General features: G+C 45.0%; 1 protein-coding gene across 2 annotated transcripts in view; it reads right to left on the bottom strand.

Annotated features, from left to right (window-relative positions):
- rabgap1l (RAB GTPase activating protein 1-like) overlaps positions 1-15,067 on the bottom strand; it is a 93,395-nt gene that overhangs the window by 65,167 nt on the left and 13,161 nt on the right. For both annotated transcript variants that reach the window (XM_004553749.6, XM_004553750.6), the window contains exons 11-13: positions 11,460-11,589; positions 5,034-5,127; positions 3,705-3,855 (exon numbers count right to left, since the gene is read on the bottom strand). In XM_004553749.6, the coding sequence (XP_004553806.1) occupies positions 3,705-3,855; positions 5,034-5,127; positions 11,460-11,589 (375 nt within the window). The remainder of the gene's footprint in view (positions 1-3,704; positions 3,856-5,033; positions 5,128-11,459; positions 11,590-15,067) is intronic.

The raw sequence follows: 15,067 nt of genomic DNA, 5'->3' as shown, positions 1-15,067 counted from the left end.
CTCCTACAACAAAAATAAAGTAGCAACAACTACTTCGTTCTTCCTCTTACAAACAGAACCCTGCAAACGGTATTTTCAAACAGGACGCCCCTTGTTGAGAGTCTCGAAGTTCAAGGATATGAAATAAGATTTTGTTGATTATACTAAGTGATTCCATCCCAGAGCAGCTTTAAGTTTTTCTCACTTAATCTGCAGATAAACAACATTACTGCTGTATCCTGACAAATCACATTTAAGATTAATCTAACACCCAGATGAAAATGCTGTTCATTGCAGGTCGTTCAGATTTATTGAGGTGATACGAGCTGCTGCGACTGCAGTGGAGGCAAAGACACGGAGCACTGGACAAAGAAGTGACCAGAGATGAGGTTGGCTAAATCTCCTTAATGCGGGCGTCATATCAGTGTCAGCACAGACGGCCGATGCAATTATCACTGCACACCAGCAAAACTCCAGAATCATTTTATTCACTTTGGCATGGCAACTTAATTTCACTCAATACTAAAAATTCTGCATCTAATCAGACGTGTCCAAGTGGCACCACATTAACATGACTGATTACACCATTTCAGCTGCACGCACACACACACAGCAGAGGGTCCTCAGTAAACATCAAATCTGTCGTCGAGTCAGTTTTTAGCCAACCTTCAGTAACTACAGAAATGATACCGATGTTTCTGACGCTGTGGATCAGAGGCAGCACATCCTCCACGGTTTTCCTACTGTGGAAACTGTCGGTGAATGGAGACTGGAAACTGCATTATGGACAGGCACACAGACCCGAGGAGGGAGAGTGCTGTGAATAGACCTATATTGTAGGAAGCGGTGTTGCTTGGCTGTACTGCAGACGTGCAGTGCAGCTGTTCCCCGCAGATACTATAAAGGAGGACGGGACAGCGAGGCGAGTGTGTACGAATGTGTGCGAGAGGCTTTGATTGGCTGACACCACCACAGGGATTTGTCTTTCAGGCAGTGATGGGAAACCTCAAACCTCAAGGGTGAAAACTTATCGTCAGTATGAAAATGTCAACATATATAAAAGATGAGAGAAAAGCTTGTATGTGTGCACAAACTGGAAAACTAAGGATCACATGGCAACAAAATGAATGTTAGTGAAATAAGACGTGGATTTCTCTTAACACCGTGCAGCGGTCGCCACAGTGACTATGTGAAATCCATAAACAACTACTGCAGGTTTCAAAGGCAGAACACCAACTCATTAGGCGAAGGAAGACTGAGACAAAGGCTAAAGGAGACAGAATTGTCATGGCGATAACTTCAAGCAAAGAAAAGTCTGTTGACCCTCACAGTTACCATGGCAGCCTCTCTTATGTACATTGTGCTCAGTGTATCTTTATGAGCATTATTAGGCGTGGGTGTAGTATTATTCCAGCCTGGCTGCATGGCTGATGCTACCTTTGATTACACACAGACTTTATATGTCATCACTAAGCTGGCTGCTCACTGAAATGGAAAGCACCTTAGAAGTCCTGGGAGGAAACCAGGTGAGATCCGGGAAATGAAAGACACACAGAAAAAGCTCATCTTCACAGACGAGGTTATACACGCTGCAAGTCCTCAGCTGTCCACCCTCTTTGGTTTTTTTAAGGAAAATGGGTGCAAGGTGCAAGAATTTGTTGAAATGTTGGGCTCGACATTAGAGGTGACCGTCATTAGATGCTATAGAAATAAAACTGAAGTGAAATAGTTATAATTGAATTACAAGTCAGTAACAAAGTTAGAGTGGAACAAACTGCTTTTGCAAAGCTAGCTTGATTGAGTTCGGTGCCTTTCTATGAATGAATAATTCACAGGTCAGTGTTTAGCAGCTTTGAAATGTCCTGCGCTGGTCACGCTGAGGTCCTGCCTGCTGTGCAGTTTCCCTCCATGCTTCCATTACAGCTTTCAAAGCTAAGACGCGAGTCCGGCGTCTGTTTTTGGGATGGCAGGACTGGAAATAGCTGGCTGAGCTTTTTTAAGCTGTGGGTTCAAGCGTGGCGGCACACCTTGGGCTTGTTCGGCTCTGGGGACATGAAAAGGTTGTTCAAATGTCACCAGCAACCCGCCGTTCCCGACCTCAAACACAGCGCTGCGCCAGCCCAGAAAGTTATTTGTGAATGTCTCAGATGCCCCGAGGCCACAGTGTGCATTTGCGACTGTGTGTGATGACTGTAAATGAGAGCAGCGCAACACTTAAGTGTATTGCAAGTATCGCGCTATTATACGAGCACGCCACGGGTCACATGCTGCTAAATGCTGAGTAGATTAGTGGTTTCGAAATAGATTTTTCCAGAGGTCCATAACACGGCTCCTGGTGATACACGGTGCTGAGCATTAAAGGCCCAGAGAGGTATAAACGAGCTCCACATCACCTTCATGTTGCTGGTCTTTGCCTCTTCCCTCCCCGCTACATCTTCCCTCAGTTCCATTCATTTGGTGCAGCTATTAATAGCCCGACCAACCGCCTATCAATACCATCACTACTCCAGCAAGACAGAAGATGTGGGCGTGCCCAAGCCAGCGCAATGAGCTGAACAACAGAAGCTTAGTCTTATGTAACAGGAGCATAGGAGATGCAGAGAGGGGCACAGGGAAATCTAAGAAGAGCAAGAAGACTGTTCCTACAGAAGACGAAAAAGAAAGACGAGGGATAACGATAACAGAAAAAGAAGGACCAGAGATATCCACACAGCAGTGAAAGTCGCTATCCTGGCATTTGCACGCGTTCCCTTTCTCCCTTCAGTCACTAAAACCTAATATTTGTGGGTTCACACTCTTTGCTGGCTCAATTTTCCACGCTTCATGTCGACACCCCTATTGCTTTCTCTCTGTTAGTGCTTATTGATTGAGGCAGGTGCTTTCACTGGCCTCTGTGCTGCAAAGAGAAAAAACTATTTTATTACCAATGAAACTGAAGATCTCCATCCTTCTGCTGCCGCATTTAGGTACAGTTGGGCGCTCGACTTACTCGTTTATAAGAAGTTAAGAAAGATCAGATGAAACTATAACAGAAGTATATAAATAAAGCCACAGTTAAATGGCACATTATGAAACAGGACCTTCAGAGAGCCTGGAGAGCCGTTCCTCCAGTGTGACACTGCGGCTAAAAGTTTTGTGCAAGCCCGTGTGCTATACCTGAACGCAGCCAGAACAACAAGCAATAGTTAAATACTACAGGTCCAAAAATTCACTTTGAATTCCTGCTCCGTGGGAGGCCAAAGGGCAGCACGAGCCGTCACAGTCCCGAGACGGCGCCGCGTGCCTTTAAATGTCACCGCTAAATTACAGCCTTCTCCGATTTGACACACAGTTCAGAGGAACAGCTGTAACAAAAGCGTTGGTGAGACGCAGATTTGTACGCAGTACAGAAACACATTTCCTCATTCACTCTCATCGCAGTGACGAGATCTCGTAACAATTCACACCCGCCGTCTGGCTTTCACTTAAGCACGGCAAAAATGGCGGCTACAGCTAAAAGCGTGGAAGCACAACATCGACACAAAGAAAACACTCTCACGGTTCATATTCACAGGAGGAATGTGCCGACAACAGATCTTAGGGTCAAATATAATGAAAACCGTGGATTTGTTGCCGCCTCGCCGGCCCTCAGGTGAGGATGTGGTAGAAAAGTCTTACGTCAGTGTTTCTTTTAGAAATGCACTCTTATTAGCAGCTGTCCATCCCTGCTGTGCGCGTGCGTTTACCTTGGTGATGAGGATGCGGTAGTGCTCAAGCAGGTCATGGTTGTCGTGGCAACCAGCCAGCAGCTGCCAGACTTCAGCTCTGAGTGGCTCAGGAATGCCGCTGCGGACCAATGAGGACAAACCTTTCGGGCGAGTGGACAGGTTCCCATGCCTGATGTACACACACACACACACACACATTATTTTACAATGTCGATTCAGCCACTTGACTTTACGTGCAGCTCTTTGACAATCACTTCTTTGCTGTGACAAGACAGGAGCTTTAATTTCGCACCTTCTGAAGTGTAAATCTTAATGATAAAGATACAACAACATTAACTCAGCTTCACTCAGTTTACTGATGTATTGCTTTATTACAGCAGTGATCGAGTGTCATGAAACTATTTCACTAACAGCAGAAAGTGCACCACTGCTGATGCACATCAGTGCCACGCTCCCAAAAAACCAAAAAATCCTCCTTTAGAAAAATACACTGTCATCTCTTTTTAATGATGCTTGAAATATTCTCATGACACATTCATTGAAGGCATATGAATGCACTTCCCCAACAAAACTCACTTCATGATGTCGGTGCAGCTGAAAGGAAAACGGCACCAAGCGTCTCTTATTCTTTCTAACGACTGCGTCTGAAGCTGAATTTATCAGCAGCAGTTACTGTAACAAACGCTTTTTGTTGCAACACATTAATTAAAGAAGTAACAAATAAAAACTTTATTTTTTAAACTGGCCGTTCTATTAGGCGCCGCGCTTTAGCTCGCTCCATCTGGAGTGGGGACAAAGACGAGGGTAATTCATTAAAATGTCTCAGCTGCAGTTCGAGTAGGTAATCCATAAGAACTGGGATCATAAAACAGTCATGGTGCTGTAGTGGAAATCACACCGTGTATGAGGCAAAGTGGAGCCGACTTTTCTGATTTTAAGGAGGTGCGAACGATTCTAAATGTTCTGCACTTTGGTTAATATCTGACCAAACAACTAAAAGCTACAGTCAGTCCAGCTGGAAACACTTGGCTGTACGAATCAAGCTTAACGTTTTAAAATCAATAAAAACTGGGATTTAACATGAGCCTAAACTGCCAATTTCCTTTAGTTTTACCCATTTTTCAATCATCGAGAGTTTTCTTTAACCTGCATCACAATCTTAGCTACAGATGAAGGTTCATTGCTATGGAAGGAGCCCTCAGCTAAAGCAGACTGCCACCCAGCTATTGTCATGCTGGGTCAGTTGAATTGTGGATACTGTGATCGCTATGGTGCATTTCTTCCACTGCTTAGTGCCACTGCACGTATTTTGTCATTCGGTCTCAGTGTGTTCACATTTTGCCTCACCATCTATTGAGGATTCCTCCCCAGGACTCGAGGATTTTCTCAGGACAGTCTTTGGAAACGTCGCCGGTTCCACTGGAAATTTCACTGTCGCTATCTGCAAGACACAGAACAGGACGCCGGTGATGTAGAGGTTCACGATCCATCGCAATCCACGGGTCACGTTAACGTGTAACATACAGAAAGAAAGTAATGAGAGTTGCAATCAACTGAGAAGTCGAGGAGGATCGCAAACAGTCGTACCCAGAGTTAGGTTCATCTCACTTCACTACAGTCGCACCGATGAGCTAGTAAAGCAATATTAATGTGTGTTAGGAGCACGTATACCCTTGTATACCTGAGCATGCAGTTAGAGAGACAAACATCTTGACCTTTAACTCCAGGTAAAGCTGAATGTGTCGTCCTTTCAGTCACTCAGCACTTAATAAACACAGAGGGAGCACGACAGTTTGCATTCGAGCATTTTGCCACCTACCAGGAGAGCTGTGACCGTTTCTGTGACTGCTGTGCAAGAGCCAGGCAGATAAGATATTCTTTCCAATATCTGCACCCAACTAATAAATCCATATTAAGCTACTCTGATACGCAATGCACATTTTCAAACCTGTTAATATCGATCTCACAGTTTAAATGGAGGAAGGAGTGCCTGTGCAGCGCCTACACCTTCCATTATTGCCGTTCTTCTGCCTGATGGTTCGTGAGGCAGACAAGAGGCAATCAGCACTGCGAACCACTTGTGTTTAGATGCAGAAGCACTAATTGACTGTCTGGCCTGCTCTGCTGCTGGAGAGAGGAACTGATCCCCACACAGAAAGCACCCACGAGAGCAAACGCACAGATCCACACTGCATGTTGTGATACGGACGTGGCGTCAGTGACTATGCTGCACAGAAACAGGTGCTGACAGATGCTCGCACTAGAGGGCGCCTTACTTCATTATGGACCTTCATGATTATTCCTACAGTTTTATATTGTTTAAAGGGGAACTAGAAACAAAACGAGAGGACAAAACTAAAAACCGCAAAAGAAAAATGCTGTTGCCTTAACAAGAAAATAATTTTTTAAAAAAGGTAAAATTAACGTTGAACCAAACAAAACTTATCAACTTAATGATGATGAGTCCCACTGTGTGTCCAAAAATTAAGACCTGTCATAGTTTCCTTCATGATATCACAGAGATGAAAATAACAGGATGCTTTGGCAGGCCTGACGCCGGACAGGGTAAGTGTCAGGCTGACATTTTCTTCCAGAGCGTGCAGCCACTACACTGACTGCACCGCTGCTCCTATATGTCCTCAAAGCCTTTAGCAGAAGCTTTTCAGGTCTTTATAAATGCTTGATGAGTCCTTTCAAATGGCTCAGACGCAGCACAAAGCAGCTACCTCTGTCCTCAGATTTTCCAAGGCCAGGAAGCGCAAATGCATTCCAACTGCCGGCGCACTCGCTGATAAAAAATAAAAAGAAACTGAAGACGAAGGCCATTACCTTTACCTTTAAATCTGCAGAAGGGGCTGCACACTGACTGTGGGATTCATGTCATGTTGAAAGCACTAATGGATTGGTTTGTCTATGTTAAAGCAAGCAGAAATTTCCAGTTAACGGCATGAAGACGTTTTAAATTCCATCTTTTACTCTAATGAACTACAAATCTAACATGACAGCAGTGCAGTGAACAAATCAAGCCTCTGTGATAAACCAAAGGAACATGTATAAAAATGGGAAGTGATTGTATGATAAAAACAACACACACGGATGCACAGACAAAGTATGATGTGAAAGAAAAGCACATCAGCTTTGGGGCCATTGTCCACATTGTAGCGAGGGCTGTGGGGGCGTCCACGTGAACGGAGCGTGTTGGCACACAGCAGTGGCATCTACACCCGACTGTATTCATTTCTGCACACAATGGGGCTGGCCTCCACCTCCACGGCCCGAGCGCCTCCAATTTTCAGCTCTGGGGGAGAAGCGGGCGTTATATAAAAAAGGCCCTTTCAAAGGCTCTCACAGCACCAGATGCCAGGGTGGCTTCAACGAGTCGGCAGACAGACACAGGAAATACAATTTTTGTCTTCTGTTCAAGGAGGGGAGAGAAAAAGTAGAGAAGCGTTTACATCAGCAGCAGAGAGGACGGAGACGATGAGATCAAGTCATGTTTTATGGCAGCTCTGAAGTGTTTAGAAGTTGATTTAATTTAGAAGCTTAGATTTTACTTCAGTGGGAGAGTAAAATCACATAAAACTGTATTACATTAAAACGTTTTTGGTTTGCCGTGCAGATGGAACCTACTGACATGTAAACTCGAGAGATTAGTGGGAGTGTAAGGAGTGAGACCAGATCCATGATCTGCATCTACAGTAGAGTGCTCTTTCCAAAGCAATGCAGAGCCATGAGTTACCGTTGCTGCCGAGCATCTGCTACATTACTAAAAGGAGCACGATGAAGATGCTGGCCGTTCTCACCCTGGTGAAGTGTCGTACAACAAAGCGACATCATATTCGCCGCTTTGGTGCAATTTCAGCCAGTTATGCATCTCTTGGTTTCTGTAACCTGGTGCATTGTGCCACCGTTGCTGGGTCAAAGGTCGGCTGAGTGACCGCTGGAGGTTGCGACCTGGTGAAATTGGTCACAAAGAGGGTGCACCGAAAACCTCCAGTGAAAGCTCGCACCTTCAAGCGGCCTGCATGAAAAAGGCCGACTTGTCTGCAAACATCCTCAACATACGCTGAGCTACAGTGAAACTTCAACACTGCAATCACAACTTTAAAGTCGAATGGTCCCGTTTCCTGTTTGCAGCTAAAAATCAAACGGATTTAACGGAGCAGCTGTTGTTTAAACATGTGTGTAAATATAGGCTGAGAATGAAGTTGGGTCAGCAACACAGTTAACCTATGACTTTTTAAAGCAGGCCAAATGTTATATGCATGCATGCGCACACACACAGACACACACACACAGACACGCACACACAGACACACGCACGCACAGACACACGCACGCACAGACACACATCTCTCTGTATCCATTTTTTTTTAACCATTTCTTAATATTCTTGTTATTTTTAACAAACGGTTACAGTCACATCAAGCTTTATGACAACTAAAATTTCATGTAGTAATTCATTGACATGATCTTTATTTGAATAAATTGCGGCTGCAAAGAAGTAAGAGTACTTCAGAAACTACATCAGAATGTGTGGACGGGGTATATTTGCACATGCGAGCTTGTGTCATTTTCCAAATCAGCACCGACATGATGTGCGTGGTCTAAATTGCGACACTTGCACCAACAGCGCTCAGGTGGAAATGAGAGTCCTGTTTATATTAGTGAACTGAAACTGGGTCATGTTTGAGGACCACTGGGTCTAACAGCCAGTGTTGGTGTCATTAATGTTTCGCCTCCATTTCTCTGGCAGCGCTGCAGTTACTGATGGTGAAAAAGTCAGTGTGCTCTGGCATATCATCTAAAGCCGTCGTGTTTAGATGCAGCAAAGAGTCAACAGTTTAATCAACACGCAGGACAGCAGCCACTGGATTCAGACAGTTTGCACCTGCAGCATCTTGTCATTATTCTGGAGTTGGCGTAGAATGTGACCTCCAAAGCACACACGCCGCTCAGTCACACTGTCATAGAGAGGACGCGTGGCTGATTGTTTCCGCGTCTCACAAGCGTAGATCGCGGTAGGTATAACGAGCAGACGAATCTTCTTCCCCAGATCGATGTTTGGGGTCAACCAGATGAGCCGAAGCTGCTGGAAGACCGCACCTGCTTTCACGATCTGACACACTATGTCATGATCAGCATCTGCGCGCTTGCAAGGTTGCGGCCGAGGTGGGTGAATAACGGCGTCACTGATCCTCATGGAAGGCGGCCGGGCCAGATGGAGTGCTGGGCCGGGTGCTAAAAGACTGTGCTGCGGACCTGGCGGACGTCTTCACCTCTATATATAACACCTCGTTGTCCTGTTCACTGGTACCATCCTGTTTCAAAGCAGCAACCATCGTTCCCATCCCAAAACAGTCAAATGTCACATGTCTGAACGCTTTCAGACCTGTGGCACTCACCCCCATTCCCGCCAAATGCCTGGAGAGACTGGTCATTAAACACATCAGAGCTGCTTTTCCACCATCCCTGGACTCGCACCAGTTTGCATACAGGGAGAACCGGTCAACCGAGGATGCGATCGCCACAGTGCTGCACACATTACTGAAGCACTTGGAACACAGGAACACCTATGCACGGCTCCTCTTTGTAGACTACAGCTCGGCTTTTAATACCATCCGGCCATACAAACTCCGTCCCAAACTCCACCAACTGGGACTTAACTCCTCTCTGTACAACTGGATTGTGGACTTCCTCACTAACCGTAGACAGAGTGTCAGAGTGGGTAAGAACACCTCTTCCACCCTTGTGGTCAACACCGGTGCCCCTCAGGGGTGTGTCCTGAGCCCTCTGCTATACACTCTCTTCACCCATGACTGTATTTCCTCCTGCGCGTCCAATCTCATTGTTAAGTTTGCAGATGACACTACAGTGCTCGGACTTATATCCAACAATGATGAGACAAACTATAGAACAGAGGTGCAACAACTAGAGTCATGGTGCCACGACAATAACTTGGTCTTAAACACCAAAAAGACCAAGGAGATCATTGTAGATTTCCGGAAGAGGGGCCATAACAACCATCTGCCTCTCTTCATTGGCAGTGAGGCGGTGGAGAGGGTGAGCAGTTTTAAATTCTTGGGGGTAACTGTGACCGAGGACCTGTCCTGGGGCAACCATATCACCTCAGTTGTACGGAAGGCCCAACAGCGCCTCTACTACCTGAGGAGACTGCGGAGCGCACACATTCCCAGATCTCTGATGTTGAACTTCTACAACTGTGCCATCAGCAGCGTTCTGACGTATGGATTTCTAGTGTGGTTCCCCAGCTGCACCAAGGCCGATCAGCAAGCACTCCAGCGGGTGGTGAAAGAAGCTGGCAGAATTATTGGAACAAGTCTGCCAGAGATCAGTAATATCTTCCCCACTCGCTGTCTGAGGAGGGTGCACAGTATCCTGCGGGACCAACATCACCCTGCGCGCCACCTTTTCCATCTGCTGCCCTCAGGGAGAAGGTACAGGTCTATACAGGCCAGAACATCCAGACTGGCCAACAGCCTGTATCCACAGGCTGTGAGGCTCCTGAACTCTCTGCCCCCCTCTCACGGACAATAACCATATCCAACTTCTTAATAGCAATGAACTTACTTGTCATGTTCTCATGTTGTTGCTAAGGATTGTCTTATTGCACTGGAGTCACACTGGGTTAAATATTTACACTTGGGTTTTAAGGGGTATTTATTATTTTCTTCATTATTTTATTTACGGGTTGTACGGAAGCCCCAAATGCAATTTCATTGTTCTCTGACAATGACAATAAATAAATAAATACTAAAATACATGACCCCGCTTGTTCCCGCTGACCTCCAAGCCCACTTTGGCCGCCTCTTGCCCCAAGCTTGATGTCCTGGTCTTCATGTTCTTCCAGATGTGAGCCAACAGAGCTGATCATCTGCACAGGCAGGGTCCTTCAGACGTGTTGGTGGATGCCAAGGTATCCCAAAGACATCTTGGTCTATTGCAGTCCAATGGCCAGAAGGAAGAGGAAGGGAGAAAGAATGCATCTTTGCCTCCCACTGGTCTCAATGTAACGAGTATATAAAATGTGTTGCATCACAAGAATCACGTGGCTTGCCGCGCACATCCCCACAGGACCCGTATCAACACTTTCAAACACACACAGCTCCGTTGGAAGACCGCGGCTCAGGGGGTTGGGAAGCTCATCTTGTAACCAGAAGGTTGCCAGTTCGATCCCCAGCTCTGTCCGTCTCAGTCGTTGTGTCCTTGGGCAAGATCTTCACCTACCTGTCAACTGGTGTTGGCCAGAGGGGCCGATGGCGCGATATGGCAGCCTCGCCTCTCAGTCTGCCCCAGGGCAGCTGTGGCTACACCTGTAGCTGCCTCCACCAGTGTGTGAATGTAAGAGTGAATGAATAGTGGCATTGTAAAGCGCTTTGGGTGCCTAGAAAAGCGCTATATAAATCATTATTATACAGCAATATGTCCATGCATCTTTGCAAATGATTATAAAACATTAAACTGAAGAACAAGGCTCTGCCACAGAAACACGTCGAGTGTGTGGCTGGTAAAAGTCAGTTTGGACTTACACATCGTTACGTGCAGCTACACCAACATGTCGAAGGACTTCAACAACAAAGGGCACATTTTTTCCATTTTTGTGGTTTTGAGGCGGCTTTCTAAATAAGAGTTAAAGCACACCGTCATTGACAGAAGGAGAAATAAAGACGTCTCACACTGCATTTGAATGGCCCAACGAATATTTAAAGCCAAAAGAGCCAAAAAGAGAGCGAAAGAGAGACACCTCAGTACCTTCATCTGCCTCCTCTTCCTCAGTGGGTGATGCTAGGCGTCCTTTTTCTTCATTGCTTCTTTCCATCTCCCTCTGGAGACTCACCACCTCGTACATAGCGTCACTCTGACCCCCCCTCTCTGGTGCCTGCTGGGTAAACACGCAGACAAATAATGTCAGGTTGTGTAAAAAAGGGGGGGGGGGGGGGATTCCTGTATCAAAATGTGTGCTACACTGTAGAATTGTAGAAATGACACGTTCAATTATTTATGTTAAATCTAGAGTGTAATTATTACTAAAGTACAACATTAACGACACCTGGAAAAAAGAAAAGCATCATAACAGACTGAAGAAATGCAGAGAGAACAAAGACGTCGTCAGCTCGACCTTCGGTGTCACAAGCAGCTGATGTTGATTTCTGGGCCGTTCATTCACTCGAGCGCCGCTGCCGCGCTCCACCACCTGGTAGAACGGATCAATGAGCTGTATTGATCGGCCCACTTGCACGGTGTCTAATGACCAACTCACAGCACAAATTGGCAGAGAATATGAAGCCTGGCCTATTTTTAGAGAAAACTCGAGGAAAGATAATTTGCTTTGGCCTCTGCCAGCGAATAGTTAACCCCACAGGATAAATTATTAACAATGATAAAATCTGAAGTGAAATTTGGGCCAAAGAAGCCACACTGCACAAACAGCACCAACAGGAAGAGATTATAGGAAAATAATGAAAGCGGGGATTAAGCCAGACTGTTGATATAAAGGAAGAACATCTCCATGCCAAATGTTACTGTTTGCTGAATGTTAGGATGTGAGGAAAGCACCAGTCCCGTGCAAATGTAGCAAACATAGCAAAGAGTCTTTGCTACATTTACCATCTACGAGCTTTGATCATCTCTTTGTTCACAGTCCCAACACTTTCTGAAGGCTACCTAAAGCTTTTACGGGCTCACTTTATTTTTTCCATGCGAGCGTGAGTGCTCCCACTCCACAGTTCCATCAATGAAGGAGAAAAAATGTCCAGGACATTAAAGATCATGTTTCATTCATATTTTCAGCAAGATCATTTTAATTTCATGTTTTACAGTTTTTAAATAAATGAACAACGTTTGAGGACACTGCTATGGAAGCCCGTTTATGTCACTAAAATAAATAAATAAAATAAATTCATTTAAAAAAAAAAAAAAAAAAATCGACTTAACTCGAAATTTCGAGTTCGCTCTGCCAATCACTAATCTACGTGAATGAGGTCACTTTCTTGTTACCCGGAAGCACATGGCGCAGAGGAACGCGCACTCAAAAACGGGTCGCAACAAACTGGCTCTTTCGAGAGTGCGTTGGCTGTAACGCCGTGTGATTCTGCTAATAACACAAGGATCATTTTTGAAGCCAGGCTGAAAACACTCAGCAATCTGTGCATTCATGACTGGATGTAATACCGGTAGCTTAGCTGTAGCATTTGTAGCTGATGGCTTCAGCTTCCGGGTAACGAGGAAATGACGTCAGTCACGTAGATTACTGATTGGCAGCGCTAACTCGAAATTTCGATTTATTAACTTGAAATTTCGAGTTATGGATCCTTTTGTGGCGGAAACTTCCATACACTGCACAGCGAGTACTTTACTAATGATTCTTTAACTACCCATCTTCCTGCCAAAGGGTTCTGGTTCTGAAGGACTATACGGAGGTCCAGTTAGTGGATCGAGGCCTGTGGCAAAATCTTCAGTAAAGTCAATCATTGTAGATTTTTAATGTGTGTTAGGATCCTTATCTTGGTTTAGGAGCCATCCATTTAAAACGGATCTGATTTTTACTTCCAGGACTTTAACTGAATTTAGGAAGTGAAAGGTTTCCCCAAAAACTTCCAGTTCACCTTCACTTGGCCACAGGACCTGCACAATTACAATTACAAACCTCTGATGCTGATTTTTTTTTAAAGATGTAGACACAATAAATGTTTTTTACTGTTTGACTTCCACAGCAGTGGATCAATGCACCAGCACCCCTCCATGTCCAAGTTTCACGCAAATTCTGACCCAAACCTGTTTGCATTCTACTGTAACATTTACATGCGCTCTCTGCTGATCGTTTAACTGCTGTAAATTGTTATTATTGCTTTCGGGGAGGAAAAGAAATTGTATAAATTTTAAAGTCTAGTATGGACTCATTCATGGAACTCAATCTTGAACTAATCTTGGATTCGGCCCAATCATCCAGCCTACAGCATGATGGTTTGCTGCCTGTTGTTTTAGTAAAGCACACACAGGAACTGACTCTTTGGTGTTTCAGATGCTCAATTTTCTTGGCAAAAACATGACAATAGGACTGCATATTTTATATGCATGTCTGTCACCTCTGATTGCCATCTTGTGCAAAAGCCTCCACACAATATTATCTTTTAATTAGTTCTTAACCACAGCACCAGTCCAACACTCTTCCATTTACTGAGGAGATAACTAGAGAGGCAATCAGGCAGACGAGTCAAACCGCTGCTGTTAATTACCCACGTGCACATAATGAGACAGTCTCTGCTTAGCTCCCACAATCCCAGCCTTCCCCACACTCCGCTGCTTCGCCAGCTCCCCACGGCCCACTAAAAGTGATCCGCTTTTTAACAAGGGAGCAGAAGCTTGCAGCTTAACTGCAGCAAACGCTCAGACGGGAGCGCCTTTGTGGGCGGGAGGTGCGTGAAGATGCACTTTTTTTAAACAAAGAAATGTCATTGGGAATTCCAGAGGGCAAAAATGTCTGAAACATTCCCCAACACCTCACACAGGAAGCGTGCAGCTCATCTTTAATCAGCGATGGCACCAACAAACCATGGTTCTGTTCCCTAGTTGCAATAAGATCAAATGAGATGAAACTTGGCAAAGTTGCTGTTAATTCAGCATTGAGAAGGTTGACAGTGTATCCAGACACGCGCTACATATCACAGTCTACTGTATAATTTTACAGCACGGAGAGATCCGACACTTAAACTCTGATGTTCGTTATAGTCACGCAGTTATTAATAAGACAGGAAGACTACACGTGGAGGAAAACTGGGAGCTGTTCAAGTGGAAAGAGTTAGCAGATGAAACATTAGTACCATTATAACACAGACCTTTAGCTTATTTGATCAGTGAAGGTGCGTTTTTCCCCTCAGTCTGACCACCTCCACTCACCCCCCGAGCTGCCATCCACTCAAACTGGGACATTATTTGAAATTCTAAGTGCATAAAATAATGTAAATAATGTGTCTAATACAAAAGGATAATAATAAAATCTCATCTTGAATGTCGTTCAGCCACCTAATCCAACTATTACATACTGCCCTTAAAGTATCCGATCAAACAAACCCACGTCTCATGTTACGGAGCGGCTGTAGCTCAGGAGGGAGAGCAGATCATCTACTGATTGGAAGGTTGGTGGTTTGATCCCTGGCTGCTCCAGTCTGCATGCCAGAGTAACCTTGGGCAAGATACTGAAGTAATCAGATTATTAATGCTCAACAGAAAACACTAAAGTGTAAAAAAAAAAAAAAGTGCCTGTATGAAGTGTTTTGAGTGCCTGTGTAGAAAAGTGCCATACAAGAAGCAGTCCGTTGACATTTTACAGTCGGTCTGTCAGATAAGCTTTGACGTCATCT

This window comes from Maylandia zebra, linkage group LG17 (genome assembly GCF_041146795.1).
Source record: "Maylandia zebra isolate NMK-2024a linkage group LG17, Mzebra_GT3a, whole genome shotgun sequence".
NCBI classification, from domain to species: domain Eukaryota; kingdom Metazoa; phylum Chordata; class Actinopteri; order Cichliformes; family Cichlidae; genus Maylandia; species Maylandia zebra.
This window is presented reverse-complemented; position numbering and strand designations above follow the sequence as displayed.